The sequence below is a fragment of the Ambystoma mexicanum genome, chromosome 3p (assembly GCF_040938575.1).
Source record: "Ambystoma mexicanum isolate Mex_15411 chromosome 3p, UKY_AmexF1_1, whole genome shotgun sequence".
Lineage (NCBI taxonomy): Eukaryota > Metazoa > Chordata > Amphibia > Caudata > Ambystomatidae > Ambystoma > Ambystoma mexicanum.
The window spans coordinates 1080271868-1080291146 of NC_090925.1; the positions used below are offsets into that span (position 1 = coordinate 1080271868).

General features: G+C 44.5%; 1 protein-coding gene across 2 annotated transcripts in view; it reads right to left on the reverse strand.

Annotated features, from left to right (window-relative positions):
* TCERG1 (transcription elongation regulator 1) overlaps positions 1-19279 on the reverse strand; it is a 1289229-nt gene that overhangs the window by 69086 nt on the left and 1200864 nt on the right. For both annotated transcript variants that reach the window (XM_069652440.1, XM_069652439.1), the window contains 2 exons: positions 10329-10508; positions 9967-10050 (listed from right to left, as the gene is read on the reverse strand). In XM_069652440.1, coding sequence (XP_069508541.1) covers positions 9967-10050; positions 10329-10508 — 264 coding nt within the window. The remainder of the gene's footprint in view (positions 1-9966; positions 10051-10328; positions 10509-19279) is intronic.

Consider the following 19279-nt stretch of genomic DNA (forward strand, 5'->3'; position numbering starts at 1 on the left):
CCAACTAGCCTTCATGTCTACATTGGAGTGGACTCGATGTGCATGAAGGTATGGGGGGCTCAGACCTGCATGTTACCAGTTTACACCCATCAGAAAAGTCCAATGGAACACCATTTGCTGTATTGGCGCATTAGGAATACTGAATCAATAAAATCGTACTGAAAAAGGCTTCTTTATAAGCGATCATGAGCTATGTTATGTGTTCCTTTTACCTGGCAACAGTCTGCATTTCTTTTAAATTTCTGCAATGCTGCCAAGCCTGCAGCCTACTTTTGTGGCATGCAGACCGATTGAAAAAGAGAAGTATGCGAGTCCACGAGGTCCCGAACCATTTTAGTAAATGGAGTATGTCCCAGTTTTCACAGGGGCTGAGGGGGTGATTGAGCATGCACCAAAGATTTAAAATGTTTGTACGTGTTCACACTTTCACTGGTCCCACTTTTGAAATGACAGAGTGATTACCAGGAAATATCCATTTACCAGCTGTTTTGCTTTGGGTATCTGCAGATCTGGTTGAAGATGCATGGTTGCTCATTTCAAAATGTTATTTGGGGAGCCCCATTCACTACAGCTGGAAAAAGCAGCCTGCATATGTTAATATGTATTTTGGATACACTCAATTTCAGGTGGTGTAATTTTGTATTCTTGAGCACATACTTGATCACAAAATCAATACATTTTAAGGAATGAGAAGGAATTAGTTCATTCAGTGCAACATAAGTAAAGGACTTAGGTTATTTGAGGCATCTGTGTGGTTTGTAAATTATTATCGATTATATACATTACATTTTAGATTGTAACAGATCATAATGGAGAATGTGTTTTCTAATGCATACTACAATGGTTGAAAGTCCCTGGTTTTATCACTGAATTAGAATAATCCCCAAATGTATCCCTTCCCGACCACACCCACTAGCTGAAAGCAGGGTAAAAATGGGCCGTGATTATTGATCACCTTTTGGAGCGATTTAGATTTGCCCACTGTTAGGCAAGATTGTATGCAGTACCTTGTGGGAGACTGCACCAGCCTTGTCCTCTTGGCAGTAGTAAACCCAACCTTTGGTATAAGCGTGAACTACACAAGTTGGTAGAGTGACTGAGCAGCCAGGCTTATCTCAAGAGGAGTCAATGTGAGCTGTAAGGTTGTAACACAGGGTTTCACAATGACAGTTATTCAAATAAACACATATACACAAGGTTTCTTGATAAAACAATTATTAATTTGTCAGTTGAATAAGCCTTCATTGGAAGGGAGCCAAATATGTAAAACCTTAAAATATACTTTAAAACACACTCTTAGTTTCTCTAATCAGATGATACCCATTGGGGATGGCACACAGACAATTCCGATACCCTCAGGTGACTTAAATCACTAGGACACTGTGGACATTGATTTATCACTGGTACATTTAGAGCAATACTGAGTTTGGTGCAAAAGGTTAGATATGAGAATAAAACAAAGGTTAACAAATAATTCATAAACTTTTAAGTACTTTTCGAACGCTCCAATGCAAAGTAAATTAACCCTTTCCAGGAGGAAAGGCAAAAGCACAAAGTCAGAGGTAAGAAGAGTCTCTCGGGGAGCCAGGACAGCCAATGTTAGTTGAGCAAAGACTTGGGGAGCTGAAGATCTTCTTGCAGGCAAGTAAAAGTCGTGCACAATGTTTTTAGAAAAGTTTATAGAAAGGAAGTCACTGGGAGGCTTGTGAAGGGGCAAAGCTGCTAGCAACTCCGCAAGGGTAACTAAGACAAGTATCAATTGAGAGCTAGCAAGGCTACACCACAAGAGATAAGTCCCCTTAGTTGTACAGCATGTTTGGTTAGAAGAAAACTGGTTTGAGCAGCACTTCGGTTTCTGCGTAGGTCTGCAGATCCAGTGTTCCTGGGCCTCAGTCGTTGGGGAAGAGGTCTGGGGACTCCCGCACTACTAATGGAAAGTCAGCGGCAGCAATGGGAAAACTTCAGATCAGCGGCACTTTGCGGTTTCCGCTCCTCGCGTCTCTCGCAAATAGCACCACCGCGGGTTCTCGGATACCTTAATGGACTTTCCTCACATTTGGGGTCCAGCACTCTGTTGAGGTGGCTCAGGCTTGGTCAGTCCTGCTTCAAGCGATGCACTCTATATGGTGTTCCTCTCCCTGGCAATCGGTTCCTGCAGCAGCAATGGAAGTACAGCCAGCTCCGAGAGTATGTCCAGATAAGTTCACTTTGGGGTTGATTGGTCCCACCAACCCAAGGGGAGAAGTAGTCCATTGCACGGCTTCTCAAGTCTAGGAGAATTCAGGGACTCAGCATAGCAGCAGGAGCAGAACAGCAGCAGGGCTTCACCGGGCAAACCAACGGTCCAGGAGTTGCAGGAGGCATCTTTTCCAAGTTCTTCTTCGGAGACCTTCGTCCAGTGGTCGACTCGGTCTTCCAAGCCAAAAAGCCTCGACTATTAGGTAGGTTTCTTCCATTCATACGCAGCCTCACTATCACTCACCCAGCAGGGTGGCTGTCGTCTGAGGACAGCCTGCCGGCCAATCAACTTTGGGTGAATTCCTGTAACCAAGGGGATTAAGCACAGGGAGTTTCGCGCACCCCCCGCACTTCCTGCCCCTGCCAGACATGCCAGAGGCGGGCTTCAGCAGTGAAACTCGCCAAAGACAAAACGAATAAAGGGATCAAACCTGGTTTGGCACGCAGAGTAAATCTCAAGAAGGACCTTTCCAACATGAAATTGAGAAAAAAAGACTGGGGCCATTTTGATGAAATGGGCACCCCTGGGGGTCTTACTGCAGCTGCAATTGCAGCCTGCAGTAATAACATAGAATGTTAATAAAACGTAAACCACCACCACCAGCCATTAATTGTAGAAAGGGTAACATAAAATGTTACATGAGAAACTAGGCAAAAGGGATACTATAACTCCTCCAGAACCCTATTGTAAGATAGTGTGTGGTGGGTCTAGAAAGGTACAAAATGTAAGTAAAGTAATTTTCACTTCACTGCTCTTGGAAACAGTAGTTTCACCAAAAGAAGGTATTTAAACCTTTGGGAAATCTAAGAGACCTCTCTGTGTCACTGCACTGAAGGTGCTGTGTGTCACAAATGTAAAGATGATGCCTATGCCAATATGCTCTCCGTGCCCAGGGTGAAAAGAGCTAGAGCAGGTGGCTCCAGCTTCCCCTACCTTGCTTCACTACATTGGAACACCCTTCCCACCTCTCTGCGAGCTGAACCCTCACTGACTGCTTTCCGCAAAGCCATGAAAACTACCTTGTTCACCTACCCAACCTCTCATGTTTAAACTTTATTGTCTAACATGTATGATGTACTATGGTGTATGATGTACCCTGTTGATTGATCCTCCCTATTGCTTAACACAGGATCCCGCCTCACTGTACCTGTACCTGTACCTGTAACTAAGTTCCCTTACAAGTAACAGTGCCACAATGCCGTTGGGCTGCCTGCGCGCTATATAAATGTAATAAATAAATAAAATAAATAAATATGGAGTTTGTCAGACTCCAAAGTCAAAAGAAACACTGAGTGCAAATCACAGAAAAATACGAGAGTGGGAAAAAGTTCTCACTATTTCCAGGTTAGAGATTAAAAGTCCTTAAGTCCAGCAAAAAGTGCTGGGGGTCTCTAAGGTAGAAGGGAATTAGCACATTTCTGAGAATTCTCCCTAACAGCCACCACATATACATTTGAAGTGACACAGCCTCAACCTGTGCCTTGATCTTGTGGTGTGTAGATTATCAAGGGACGTTAACTGTCCTCTGCATTTCCGAACAAAGAAAAACATCGTAGTTATGGAGCAGAAACCCTAAATGACCACTTAAACAATATGAGATTTCTTTAAAAGATTAACAGGCCCCCAAAGATTTGGGGGCACTGGGGTTCTACTTCAATAGATGGTGTTCAAGTTCCTGCCTTCCTATACCCCCACCGATACATTTGTTCAGCATGGGCAAAGGGCTTCTTTTTGCTGGCGATATGTAGTCAGTGTTCGCTATGCACTCAGTGCGGCCAAAGTGCACTAATTAAATGAAGAAGGGAGTTTGGTGCTCCCAATAAACAGTCCTAAAAGACTAAGCGCATACTTTTGTCAATTCTACTAAAACAAATGTATATAAAGGCAACTTCTCGTTTGTGTTGTAAGTCTGTTAAGAAAAGTGAAACATTGTCAGAAAGTATTATTTAAGGTTACTAATGTGTGCTATACCGCGATACCCGTGGTGTACAGTTACTTGGCAAGGTTATCATACAATCCAGAAATCCATACCGTTCGGCACCCTACGTAGTGAAAAGAGTACCATCTGCAGATCTTATCTCATGCTAATGGGGACAGATTGAGAAAATCACTTAATCCCATACACGAAAAGGACAGGCTACTCCACCTGGGAGATAGAGCAGCTAAGAAAGATACCGACATAAGGGTAGCATATTGTGTACACGGTTGGCCGTTGAAACTCCATAGAGATCCTCGAGAATATCATTGAGAACCTGAAGCGATCTAGAGCCCCTTGCCCTAACGGCTTGGCCAATATAGTATTAAAGAAGGACCCGAATTGGTGGGCACAACTTCAGTGTGTACTGTTTAGTAGAGTGTGTGGAGCAGTATATCCCGGATTCGTTCCGACAGTCGATCCTCCTACCCATTTATAAGAGGGGAGATCAACTGTCCCCAACAAATTACAGGTTGCTGTCCCTCTTGGATGTAACGGGCAAAGTATTTTCCTCTTTGGTTTTGAGTCACCGGCAGGCATGGGCGGAGGAAAGTGAGCTGCTCCCTTTGACACGAACAGGTTTTCGATCAGGCTGCTCTACTTCACATAATCTGAGAGAGCTGGATATATTGATTCGGGCAGCAGCTTTTAGGGGTGCCCACGCATTGTATATTGTAGAGAAGGAGCCAAGTACCCCCATCTCAAGCACTGCTCCTTTTTACCTATATGTTGGGAGCCAGAGAGTGAGACAAGAGCAGTACCAGTTTAGGTACCTATATTGCAAAGAGTCATGGAAGTAAGGTACCCATTAAGGAAGCCATATATGCATTCACAACAAAATGATGGCCATTTGAATGAAATCCCAGAGGAAGTGTTAAAAATGAGCAAAAGAGAAGACTGTTGACGTCATATGAAGCAGGACTGACGGACCCAGAAGAGCTGTAGAGGCGAGAGAACAAACATTCGATAAAGATCTAAGGAGGAGGTGTTGGAGATGAGCAACATTTCGTGCTCGAGATGAAGATGCTCATGATACAGAAACAATGAAGAAAATGCAAAGTCATTTTACACGCGTACAGATGCAATAAACGCAAGCAGAAAAAGTAATCATGAAGCTAGCTACGTAGTGAATAGATTGCAGCGATGCACCAAAACATATATGCAAAGGAATGTACGGACTATGGATTATTCCATAACGCACTTTAGCAGAGCTTGGCCCAGTGAACAGAAAGGCTTTTTCTATATGGTGCAGTTAGAAACCAAAACTTAAATGACAGACGTGAATTCAAGTAAGGCTTGGCTGCCCCCTCATCAGGAAGTCAAGGCCACTGTGAGCCTCGATGTTCAAGCAGTAGCTACAGAACGTGTGAAAAGAACAAACTCGTGTCTGAGGTGAGGAGCAAGGACATTGAAGACATCAGAGGTTCATCATTTAATAGTATTTTAAATACAGAAAGACTCTGAAACATGGTGGTCTGCAGTCACGTGGTCGATTGAAATAGATACTGGGACGAGCTGTATCGAAACCAAGAGACAAAGTATGCGTATACTCCTTTCTATTCTCAGGCACAGAGAACATTTCCAAGGCCAATGTTCAAAGGCCTAATTGACTGGCAGACGGCAAGAATGATTATAGATGGCAGGCTAATTAGGTGGGAAGCTATGGTTATGACCAGCCCACCAGCATCTGGGTACCAGCCTGCGTGCCGCTAGCGTGTGTGGAATATTACAGAGGGATACAAGGGTGCCAACCAATTATAGAGGGACACAACAGGGAGCCCTATAGTTTGTATAACTAATGGGACGTTGTGTATTTGATGACGTTTGTAGTGACTTTCACTGGAGGAGGGCTTAGTTGCCCCACCTGATGTTATAGACCCAATCACTTTCCCGAACAAGTACCTAGCTCTTCCCTCGAAGCCTATCATTTTCCCAAGTAGATTTTTGTAGTTTTCCACAAAGATTGACGTCAATCATGACAAGTTTTTACAATAACTGTTGTATTTATGAAACTCGCTGAGTGAGAAGATCTAGTGTATATTCGTTGAGGTCTGTTGTACTCCCCGTTTTAGACAATTGCAATTAAAACGGACTTACTTTGCCAACTTCCTGAGTCAGTCTGATTATTGATGTTAGAGTACATTCTGCATCCCCATCTATCTCAAAGTATTGCTGCCTCGTCTTAAAGGGCCCTGTTTTGGGTACACAGGTTCAATATTATTTTTGTTGACTTTCAAGCAGCCTTTGATTGGGTAAGCCACTTTAAATTATGGCCAAAATTGGCAGGCTTGGGCTTCCCAAGTTGGCTGCTAGATCTCTTGAGGAGTCTACATGGTGGCACAACGGGACGAGTAAGAATGAATGATGCAGGACTGACTACTGCCTGGTTTGGCTTAACAGGGGAGTCAAACAAGGTTGTGTCTTGGCTCCCCTGTTGTATAACCTTTACATGGGGGACCTACCTGTGCTTTTGCTGAAGAAACTGGTTGCTGCCCGAGAATAGGTAGGGTGCCCATCCGGATCTGATATATGCAGACGACCTGGTCATATTTAACCAAATGTTTAGTTGAATAAAGAACATGTTCAAAGTGTTAGTTGATTTGCAGCAAAATACGAATTGACAATCAATATGTCTAAAACGAAGATTATGTTAGTTTCTGCTAAGAAGATAAATCGCCCCAGGTTCTCCATGAGCTTGGGTAACCTAACGTATGTTAGCAAGTACCTTTACTTGGGCCTTGATATAAGTCAGAGTCCGACATATAAATATATTAGAGGCCAAAACGATTAAGGGCCATAAACTGGCAAATATGATAGAGACGTTTGCTCGTCAAACTGCTGGTTATTCATTAGAGGGGATTCTTATTTTATACCAGCAAAGCTTCTGCCCCAATGGTATTATATAGCATGGAGGCGTTAGTAATGACAGAACTAAGATGGCTTGATAGATTAGAGGTTTACTTCTAGAAACGAGTATTGAGATTGGCTAAGAAGGTTTCTGTGGAGTACTGAAGACTAGAATTTAGTCTGGTATCACTGGGGGTCAGTTGCTTGCACAGCAAGGTAGGCTCCATCTCAAGGCTAATTCAAATCCTAGATTAATGCTGCTGTCAGCTGTGGGAGCGGATAGTGGGAAGAATTGGAGAGTTGGAGGTTGTTGCCCCATGGTAAACTGCACCAGCCTTGTCCTCTTGCAAATAGTAACCCAACCTTTGGTATAAGTCTGTACTACACAAGTTGGTGGAGTGACTGAGCAGCCAGGCTTATCTCAAGAGGGGTAAATGTGAGCTGTAGGTTTCCAACAGTTTCACAGTGACAAGTATACGAACAACACTTATACTCAAGGTTTCTTGATTAAACCATGTATTAATTAATTTAACAGTTTGAATAAGCCTTCTTTAGAAGGGAGCAAATATGTAACACTAAATATACTTCAAACATACACACTCTCAGTTTGAATAAATCAGTAGATCCTTTTTGGAATGGCAGACAGACACTTCCTACACCCTGAGGCGACTTCAATAACTAGGACACTGTGGACATTGATATATTTATTTTATTTATTTTTTATTATCACTGGTTAATCTAGAGCAATAGAGAGTTTGGTGTCAAAAGGAAAAGGTTAAAGGAAGAAACAATGGTTAACAAGTTTCTCAAACAGGTAAGCACGTTTGAACTCCCCAATGCAATGTAGATTAACCCTTTCCCAGCTATAAAAGTAAAGAATGCATGACTCTTTGGAGGGACAGATTAAATCACAAAGTCAGAGGTTAGAAGAGTCCATCAGGGAGCCAGGACAGCCAATGTCAATTGAGCAAAGTCTAGGGGAGCTGAGGTTCTTCTTGAAGGTAAGTAACAAAGTATTGCACAATGTTATAGAGAGTTTTGTTGAAAAAGAAATTACTGTTGGGCAACACGCAGGGAAGCTTGTGAAAGGCAGAGTTGCAAGCAACTCTACAAAAGGCAGTAAATGCAAGACAACTGAGAGCAAGCAAACTACAGAGCAAGAGGTAAGTACTCCTTAGTTCACAGTACCTTCAGTCTTAAGAAATTGGTTCCAGCTGGCTTCTGTTCCTGTTGTAGTATGGCAGATCCTGTTGTTCGTGGGCCTCAGTTGTAGGTACCAGAGGAAGGACATCTGGGGACTCCTGCACTACGATTTGCAGGTCAGCGGCAGCAATGGGCAAAGTTCAGATCATCGGACCTTCGCAGTTTCAGCTTCTCGCGAATAGCACCACTGCAGTTCTCGGATACCTTGTGGGCTTTCCTAGCTTCTGGGGTACAGCACTCTGTTCAGGTGGCTCAGCCTTTGTTAGTCCTGCTTCGAGGGAGTCTCGAGGATCTTCCTGGAGCTCGGGTCCAACTTAAAAAACGATACAATTGATTCTGTTCCTCTCCCTGGCACTCGGTTCCTGCAGCAGCAATGGAATTACAGCCAGCTACGAGAGGATTTCATCCGAGTTTGTCTTGGGGTCGATTGGTCCCACCAACCCAAGGGGAGAAGTCATCCTTTGCAGGGATTCTGTAGACGAGGCGAATTCAGAGCTTCAACACTGCAGCAGGGCTTCACCGGGAAAACCAACGGTGCAGGAGTTGCAGCAAGCTTCTCTTCCAAGTTCTTCGGATTCCTTTGTCCAGTGGTCAACTCAGCCTTCCTTGCAAAAGACCTTGCCTTTTATGCAAGTCTCTCCCATTCATTCACAGCCTAGCAGTCACTCACACAGCAGGGTGGCTGTCCTCCAAGGACAGACAGCCAATCACCTTTGGGTGCATTCCTGTAACCAAGGGGATTGAGCACATGGAGTTTCGGGCTCCTCCCTCACTTCCTGCCCGCCAGACACGCTGGAGCCAGAGGCGGGCTTCAGAAGTGACACCCGCCAAAGACAAAACCAACAAAGGGACCAAGCCTGGTTTGGCACACAGAGTAAATCTCAAGAAGGACCTTTACAACAAGAAATGGCGAAGACCGGGCCATTTTGACAAAATGGGCACCCATGGGTGCTTTACTGCATCTGCAATTGCAGTCCGCGGTAGAAACACACAATGGTAGGAAAAAGTAAACCAATGCCACCAGACATTAATTGTAGAAAGGGTAACATAAAAATGTTACATGAGAAATTAGACAAAGAATACTAAGTAACCCCTCCAGCACCCTATTGTAAGATAGTGTGTGCTGGGTCTAGAAAGTTACACAATGTAAGTTAAGTCAATTTCAATTCACTGCTCTTGGAAACAGTAGTTTAACCAAGAAAAGGTATTTAAACCTTTGGGAAATCTGAGAGACTTCACTGTGCCACTGCACTGAAGGTGCTGTGTGTCACAATGTAAAAAGATGTTGCCTATGGAGGTTGTCAGACTCCAAAACCAAAAGAGACAGTGTTCAAATCAAATAAAAAATGCATGCGAGAGTGGGAAAAAGGTCTCACTCTCTCCAGGATATAACTTAAAAGTCCTAAAGTCCAGCAAAAGAGCTGGGGGGCACCAAGGTAGCAGGGAATTAGCACATTTTTGAGAATTCTCCCTAACAAGAGGACATAACATGTACTGGATAGGAACTGGTGCTAAAGGTTATGTTATGAAAGGTCACAATTGCAAATTTCCAAAGGATTTCTGGGAATAATTTTTATACTATGCTGCCACTGAGTAAACTCAATACAGTTAAAATATACTGCCCGTCAGAGCTTACTGTACTGTATGCTTTAGGGATCTTCATTGTTCAAAGCAGAGTGGAGAGAAAAGGAAAGTCTCTTACCCGGTCACTGGAGGAATATTTAATACACCGGGGATCTTCTTTGATTATCTTTTTCACCTCCTTCCAAGAGGACGTCAGAGTAATCTGCAAAGTAATATTCCAATAGCTTACATTTTAGCTGGAGTAAATATACATATTTTTAAAAAGGGAAGACACTTTGTGGTGAAAAACTGTTCCAATATTTATCTAGCATGTGCTTAAGTAGTGTACAACAAAGGTAAGACATTAAATGTGCACAATATGAACACACAAGTACAAGCACAACATAATACAACAAGGTGTAAATTGAACCAAGAATAGGCTATGGTAAAGCAAGTTTAAGCATGAAATTGACAGGTTAAAAGTTAGAGCAATAATTATACCGCTGAAGTTTCATCCAGGAGTTGCCTAAAGTGTTCCCTTTTCTTTTTGGTAAGTGCTTCAATGTGTTCCGTAAAAAGCTTTTCTTTTTCTTCTCTGTCTAGGGCAGATCCAGATTCCCACCGGTGATCTTTTCTGAGTGTCCGTCTTGTATCGGACCAAGACACATCTGATGATCGAACCTAAAACAGTAATAGCATGAATAAGTGATGTGGTGGGTCTCTAATTGCAAACTTCAGTTGTTTGTTTGTTTATTTATATAGCGCTCTTGACCCAGGGGTATATGTGCGCTTTGAGCATCAAGTTACAGGCAACAATAGGGAGCAATAGTACAACAATAATGTGGCATATAAAGGTTGACAAGAAGGCAGTTAGTGCATAGATTGCGATAGGAAAACACAATAAGAAACATTTGAGCATTGGGTATGCATACATACATGGTTGGTTATTTGTTGAGTAACCAGGTAATGACCTTAGTTCTGAAGGGTTGGAAGGTGGGTGTGGATTTGATATCCAGTGGAATGGTGTTCCAGAGTTGTGAGGCCAGAACTGGGAAGCTGGATCCACCAGCTCTTTTGAGGGAGTATTTGGGCACCATCAGTTGTAGTGTGTTAGACGATCTAGTGGTTCTAGTGTTCTGTCTTAATGTGAATTTGTTAGTGTGATAGGGCAGGGCTAAGTGGTTAAGAGCTTTGTATGTAAGGCATATGGTTTCTAAATCTATTTTTTGTTGGATGGAGAGCCATTTACAAGCAATTCTTGTGGTGGAGATATGTTCTCTTCTGGGAAGATTTAGGGCTGCACAGTGTGTTATTTTGTAAGACTTGCAATTTATTGATTACTGTTTTATTGGCACCTACATAGAGGCTATTACAGTAGTCCAGTTTGGATTGAATGAGTGCTCTGGCTAAAGTAAGGCAGTTGTTGGGGGAGATCAATGGTCTGCAGGCCCTAATTAATTTACCAGTATAGGCAGTGGCTGAGACAGTCATATTAACTTGTTTGGCTAGGTTGGTATTCATGTCTAAATGGAAACCGAGGGTTTTTACACTTTTGGCGATGGGTATGGTGTTGCCATCGATGGTAAAGCTGGTGTAACCGGGACAGAGTTTACGGATGGTGTTAGGTGAGCCGACCAGAAGCAGTTCAGTCTTATCATCATTCAGGCAGAGCCCATGTGTGGCCATCCATGCCTGAATGATGGAGAAGACTTCATTGATCCATTTGGCGTCCACGTTGTAGTTACCGGATAGAGTGAGGAGTATCTGGGTGTCATCTGCGTAGTTTGTGTAGGTGACACCCAGATTGTCCAGCTTGTCGAATAGGGGCTTTGTAAATATATTGTGCAAAGTAGGTGAGACACAAGATCCTTGTGGGACACCGCAGGTAATAGGGATAGGGTCAGCCGCTGCTAGGGGTGAGAAGACCCGCATAGTCCTATTGTCCAGGAAGGATTGGATCCATGTGACCGCAGAGTGGGAGAAGTGTGCTGCCGATGACAGATGGTTGCACAGGATTTTGTGGTCGACCAGGTCAAAGGCAGCGGAGAGGTGGAGGAGAAGAAGGATGGCAGCCTTACCTTTATCTTTGAGTTCGTCTATCAGGCATTTGAGGTCAACAAGGGCCGTTTCTGTCCCATTTTGTGGTTGAAAGCCAAATTGGCGAGTTCCTAGTAAAATGATTTGTCTCGAGGTAATCCTGGATTTGTAAATAGGCCACTCTATCAAAATCTTTTAGTAAGAATGGGACGGTGGTAATGGGTCTGTAGTTCGTGGGTATGTCAGGGTCGAGAGTGTTTTTTTTAGTAGTGGTAGGACCCAGGATTGTTTCAGATTACTAGGGACCAAGTTATTGGAGAAAGACAGGTTTATTAGTTTAGTGATGAAGGGGAAGAGATCCCTAGCTGCATCTTATGATCTGAGCGGGGCAGCTATCCCCCTTCCAGAAGTGGTGAAACACATTTACTAAAGTGATTAAGGAACATTCAAAGGTTTTCAGTCAGATGGATTGTGAACACGTTTTTCACAATGTACAGTGCAAGACATCCAAAACCTCTGGCGTAAGGCACTGGTTATTTTTTTAAATCTTTCCTTACCTTGTTACATGATTTTTCCTTTTGTCTTTTTAAAATCAAAGGCAGGGTAAAAACTCAAGGTACACCCAAGACCCTGTCCCTCAGGGTTAGTGTGCTTTCAAAAGTACCATGTTTCTCTGTGTGAGCCACCTTGCTCTACTGGCTGTGTTGACTGCTCTGATTTATTACATTGGGAAACAGCCAATGTAACAAGAGTTTTCCTACAGGGAACCCCTGTGTTATCTAAGCACAGAGTCCAACAGTCAGTCAGTGTTCCTAAGTGAGGAGAAAGGGGTGGTGAATAAAGATGTTGCTATATACAGTCAGATTCTGCTTGCCTTAAAGCAGGGGTGCACAACTAGTTTTTGCCGGAGGGCCGAATGTACCCTGCAAGCTGTCTACAGGGGGCCGGATTGTTTGCGTGGGGTAGCCGGGAGGAGCATGTGGTGAATTTACAACCCGCGCCCCCCCAGAGATTTTTAATAAGCATGTGGGGGAACAAACAGGCATCATGAGGTGTACTTCTTGTCTTTATTGCTATTTGTGCATTCAATTCTATATTAACCAATCAAGTTTTTTTAGTGCTTATTAACATACTTCCCAGCGCAGGTGTTCGTCCACATGAATACCAAGCCAGAAGAAAAGCCGATTTGCCCCTGGGCTTCAACATGTTATCCATAGTGTGAGAACAAAATCATCCCTGCACCTCCAGCAGTAACAACCTAACAAAACTAGCTGTCCTGAAGGTGAAAAAAAGCTGTGAAGATATGGCTGACGAGTCATCTGCCAATATTAATGACTGCATGAGGAAGCTTTTCCCCTGGATCTTAGAAGAGAATGCAGCCTCCAACCCTTTGCAATTTACCAAATTGCAGTATGGGCAGACTGGGAGGCCACCAGCATCATAGAACATCATCACATTTAGGCAAAAACCTTTGAATTTGCATCCCCCACACGCCACCACGAAGCATCTCTGCATTCAGAAGTATTGCCACAAAAGAATACCTACTGTCAACATCGCTTTGTCCCCAGGGCAATTAATTAATGTTCTCTTTCCAATACTTTGCTCCGAAGCAGCATACACAGGTGGTGTGTACAGGCCATGGAAAAAATATATAACTGAAATAGTCTGTTTGCTATACTACTTATTGATATGCTTTACACATCACTGATGTTGGTAAAATTGTGTACTAAACCCAGAGGAAAAACGAGTTATTACTGAGCTTGAATATTTCATCTACTGTGTGAGCAGAGACACTCCCTGGCACCCCAGCAGCATGCACACGACACAGTAAAGTGCACCTCCCTCGCACATTCAAACATGCAGTTCCTCAGCCAGCATCCCCAATGGGCCATGCAAGGTTGGGGAAGCAAAACATGTTTTGCATGGCTCATTGGATAGGCAAGGCTGAGGAACAGAACTGTCAAACGGAAACTGCGTTTCCCTTTGACCGTTCTCGCCAGCTGAGGAGCAATCCCTCAGCCGCATAAAGCAGATGAGTGAGAGCTCAGTGTTTACAATGGGCTGGCTCCTCCATTATGTGCGAGGGTGCCCATGGGTCAGTGCAACCTTGCCCATTATGGCGAAGCTGCGACTGGCATGCCGTCAAAGAATGTATGCACATGGTTGTTAGGGAGAATTCTCTCTTTGGGCTGAATTTCCTAACCTAGTGAGTCCCCCAGCAGCTTTGCTGGATTTCTGGAGTTTGTTTTTTTCTCCTGCCAAGAGTGAGACTCTTTCTCCCACTCTTGGACATGATTTATGGTGTTCTTTTGACTGTTAATGTGTTTTATGGGCTATGGGGTCCTTTACTCCATAGGGTCTCATGTGTTTTTACGATATGTGTTACACAGCACCCTCCGTGCAGTAACACAGGGATGTCATAGTGACACCCCACCATAGACTCCATACCCTGGGACTGACTACTGTCTCCCAGGGCATGTAAAGTCACCATTGGCTTTACTAGTCCCAAATTATTAACAGAAACCAGTACAAACCATCATATTGTGGACGTACTGGTCGGGGCAATTCGATTGCCCCTGGGTCTGTTAGTCGAGGGGGCACGTCTCCGTGCCCCCTGATCGAGTTTTGGCTGGTGGCAGTGGAAACTACTTTTTATATTCGACCGCAAATATTTCCCTATGGGATTTTCCCATTGTTCGAGGCTACCAACTTTAATTATTTAATTCTCATAGCCTCGAACATACTGCTGGTTTATTTATTTAATATTAATTCGCCGGTTGGTAGTTTTTGCCAGGACTCGATTCTAAAATGGTGTTTGTGTTCTCTTCTGTGACTCCAACCCAAGTCCAGCCCTTTGTTCCACTTTTTGGCGGGCTTCTCCACAGAATCCTCCAAAAGTGGCGCCACTCTGTCTGGGTACCACAGGGGGTGTGGGAGGAGGTTTAGGCACCCTGGACTGAGTTACCTTGGTAACTCAAGTCGCACTCTTGTGTGATTGGCCCAAGTGGTGAGCCGGCCGGCTCACCACTTAGCATGTTTGATTGATAGCTAGGCTGAGTGAATGGGGGTATGCTGCATAAAAGTAGGGCTTTGGGGACTGGAACTTCAGAAGTCACCACAGGACCTGAGAATCCGACGAGGGAGAAGCTGAGCCGACCTACCACGACGACACCACCGGTGGAGCCCTGCGGAACCGTCTCACCACTTCCCGACGACAGAGAAGATCTCCCGGCTGGAGAGGCTTCTTCCCCTGACTGGTGGGCACAACCAGTTTTACCTTCCTTCTTCGCACCCCAGACCGGTTTGTGGTCGAACTGCCCATGCCAAGCACCCCGGCGGCCAGATAGCCACTCACCACTGAACCGCGAATCAACGGACCGCTCCTTGTACCTGAGAAACTCCGCGGCTGGTTTCTTCCCTGGCAGCGCAACAGACTCCTGTCTTTCACCCCGACGAGATCCTCTCTTCCCCCGGACGAAGCACCAACTTGCATCCGCTGCCAGGAACAACTGCCCCCGCTGGAGTGTTCTCACCACTTTAAGGTACCGTGTCCGCCAGGCCTCCCTTTCTAAAGATTGCAACAAGGTAATAATAACTCCTTAACCTTCTGGACTGGGCTGGCCGCCTTGACCCTCTAACTGGTCCCTTTCTTTGGTCCAACTCCTTTTTGAACCGTTACAAGACTTTTGTGCACTGCAACCGTGTGACCTTGGACACATTTCGTTCGATCCTCTGAAAGTGGATCCGGCCTATTGAACTCTAACTTCACGGTTTTACTTTGCCTTCCTCCCTTGTTATGTTCTTGTAAAAGTGTTGGGGATCTGTTTCAACTTGTTCTCTGCTTTTCTCTCCCTTTTAAAAACAAACTATTAGAGTGCCATCTACGTTAAGCGCTCGTCGCTGCCTGAAAATAAGTGGGGCTTTACTTAAGACTTGTCTAATATTCTTTTAAGGGAGTGTGTATCTTTTAGTGACCGTGTTTTTGAATTGCTTACTATTAGTGCCTGTGTGTTCTTCTAGATGTGGTTTTTAAATAAATTATTATATCTCTTTTACACCAAGCCCTGGTCAGTGTTTACTCGTTCTATTGTGTTCTCTTGACCTATTGTGAATACTGCCTAACTCTTCTTGAGGGAAGTCTGACTGCTCAGCCACAGCTACCAAGTGAATCTGTGTGGTACAGACTGCTACCAAGTGGGTTCACTGCCAAACACCTGTAGTCTTAAATCTTTTGCATGGTCCCAGAGGGAACTGCACAGGTTTCTGCCTAACAAGGGTCAGTGTGGCTGGAGATTAAATACTGTTGACTTTGAAGTCATGTACACAAACTGGACTGTTGGTAATAGTGATTTTGAACACATTAATGGACTCAAAGACATGCTCTACAGTAGAAGGCTACCAGTGTAGCTCACCAGGTTGAGTGACTGTTGCTAAGATGTTAAAACTGGCTGCAAATCTTATGCTTTTTGCAAGTGCTAGAAAATGTGTTCGGCCAGGGGATGTGTTGGGCTGGCAGCTTCCTAATTTTCCGGGCCAGGGTGGGGGAATTTCTACCAAGATCGTGGAAATCAAATGTTCGCACCCATGGGCCCACAGTTTAATTTCCCTATAACTGCTGTTAGTACAATAGAAGCATTTATTTGTAATTAAGCAGTTGGACAAGCATACACCAGCTTTAGAAATACAAAGTGTGAAAAAACACAAAGGAAGTGACAACAATTACAGGGTATTTGTATGGCAGTGAGACAAAACAAACACATTTCAAAGAAAACAAATGAATCTAAGTTCAAGAAGCATGTTTCAGTTTGGAAATGTCGTGTTCCTTTCCTAGACCAGTGTAAACTGCATATTTGGAAAACAATAGTGTGCCCACCATGTAAGTAGCCTGATTTTATCAGTGATGGCTCCCACCGCAGTGATATTCATGGCCCATTGCTTCCGGTGGTGTCCCCTTCAGGCCAGAAGAACGAACACAGGTTGTGCAAATAGGGCCTTGCCAACGCCTGAATGACGGCTGGGCAAAGGAGCACCCTTATGGCTCCTTGAAAGAATTATTTGCCGGAAGGGGATGCAGGCCATCAATTAGGAGGCAAAGCAGTCAAAGTGGGTGCGGGGGGGAGGGTGGTGAGGGGGCAATTAACCCTCCTCTAGGGACACCGCTGCCAGCAATGTCTCAGGCTATAAAGACTTTGTAATGAAGTACAGCCCGCTTTGCTTTCCCTTCCTTGAAGTGGCCCGCACTTCATTTTGAAAGTCCTTCCCACAGGGGGCCGCAAAGCACAATAGAGCAGGCCACATATGGCCCACGGGCCGTATGTTGTGCACTCCAGCCTTAATGAGTGACGGCTATCGTTGCTAATACCAGATTGTATTTATTAGGGTAGATTTCTTTCTTTGTGAAATCTCCACTCTCTGTAATACCCCAGCCCTGTTTTCCTGGACACCTGGATTTTTTGCTAATTCTCCTGAGTGGGAAACGTTTTCCCCACTCACTCCTTTTTACTCTGGTGTATGGAACCTTTTTTTAACACTTTTTGGTATTTCTATTTGGAGTCCTGCTTCCCTCCAACTTTTTGGCATCTACATTTTACTAAAGCAGCACACACACCTTCAGTGCAGTGTTGCTGGAGGCTCCTAGAGCTTCCCTTCCATTGTTTCTTTATTTCCCTGACTAGCTCCTAAAGTTACTGCAGCTAGAGGGAGCAGTGGGGGACTGTTTCATCCATTACATGTTTTATTTTGCAAGATCCGTACACTCCACCTTGTTCAGGCTGGTGGCAGTGTACATTTTGTGAATGTTTATTGCATGCTGTCTTCACAGGGGAGGGAGGGAGGTCTTACTTTTTTAAACCCTGAAAAAGATTTGTTCTTTCTGGGTCCTTCTACCTATCTGGGTGGGGTAGGATTTTCTTGTCCCTTTGTCTTTGTTGGGCTTCCCAAGGAAAGCCTGCAAAGGGTCTGAGTGACTGGCAGGACAGGAAGTGGTGGCGGTGACAAACTCCCTGTCCTTTGTCCTGCAGTATGCCTGACTGAAAACAGTTCAGACAGGGAGGTTGGCTGTCCGCATTCGACAAACACCCCCCTAAAGGCTGAATGGTGCATGGGACATGATTGGTGGACGGTTCCTGGACAAATTCCAAGGTCCTGGAGCTGAAACTCAGTCGACAACTGGAAGAGAAGATTTTCTGTGGGAGACTGCACCAGCCTTGTCCTCTTGGCTATAGGAACCCAACCTTTGGTATAAGTCTGTACTAGTTGGTAGAGTGACTGAGCAGCCAGGCCTATCTCAAGAGGGGTCAATGTGAGCTGTAGGGTTGCAACAGAGGTTCACAGTGAAAGGTATCCAAATAACACATACTCAAGGGTTCTTGATTAAACAATGGTTTACTAATTTAACAGTCAGTTTTAAAATAAGCCTTCTGTAGAAGGGAGCAAATATGTAACACTAAAATATACTTCAAAAATACGCACTCAGTTTCAATAAATCAGTAGATCCCCTTTTGGGATGGCACACAGGCACTCCCTACACCCTGAGGTGACTTCAATAACTAGGCCACTGTGGACATTGATATAACACTGGTACATTTAGAGTAATACCTAGTTTTGTGTCACAAGGGAAAACGGTTAGAGAAGAAAACAATGGATAAGTTTATAAAACAGGTAAGCACTTTTGAACCCCCCAATGCAATGTCGTTTAACCCTTTCCCAGCTATACGAGTAAAGAATGTATGACTTTTTGGAGGGACAGATCAAAACACAAAGTCAGAGTTTAGAAGAGTCTTCAGGGAGCCAGGACAGCCAATGTCACTTGAGCAAAGTCTAGGGGGGCTGAGGGACTTCTTGAAGGCAAGAAAAAAGTATTGCACAATGTTATAGAGAGTTTTTGTTGAAACAGAAATCACTGTAGGGCCACAAGCTGGGAGGCTTGTGGGGGGCAAAGCTGCAAGCAACTGTGCAAAAGGCAGTAAATGCAAGTCTCAACAGAGAGCAAGCAAGCTACACAACAAGAGGGAAGTACCCCTTAGTTCACAGTACCTTAGGTCTGACGAAATTGGTTCCAGCTGGCTTCTGTTCCTGTTGTAGTATGGCAGATCCTGTTTCTGGGCCTCAGTCGTGGGGACAAGAGGCAGGATGTCTGGGGACTCATGCACTACGATGCCAAGGTCTGTGGCAGCAATGGGCAAAGTTCAGATCAGCAGCACTTTGCGATTTTAGCTTCTCGCGAATAGCACCACCACGGTTCTCGGATACCTTGTGGGCTTTCCTTGCTTCTGGGGTCCAGCACTCTGTTCAGGTGGCTCAGGCTTGGTTAGTCCTGCTTCGAGGAGGATCTTCCTGGAGCTCGGTTCCGACTTAAAAGACTATGCACTCGATTCTGGTGTTCCTGTCCCTGGCACCCTATTTCTGCAGCAGCA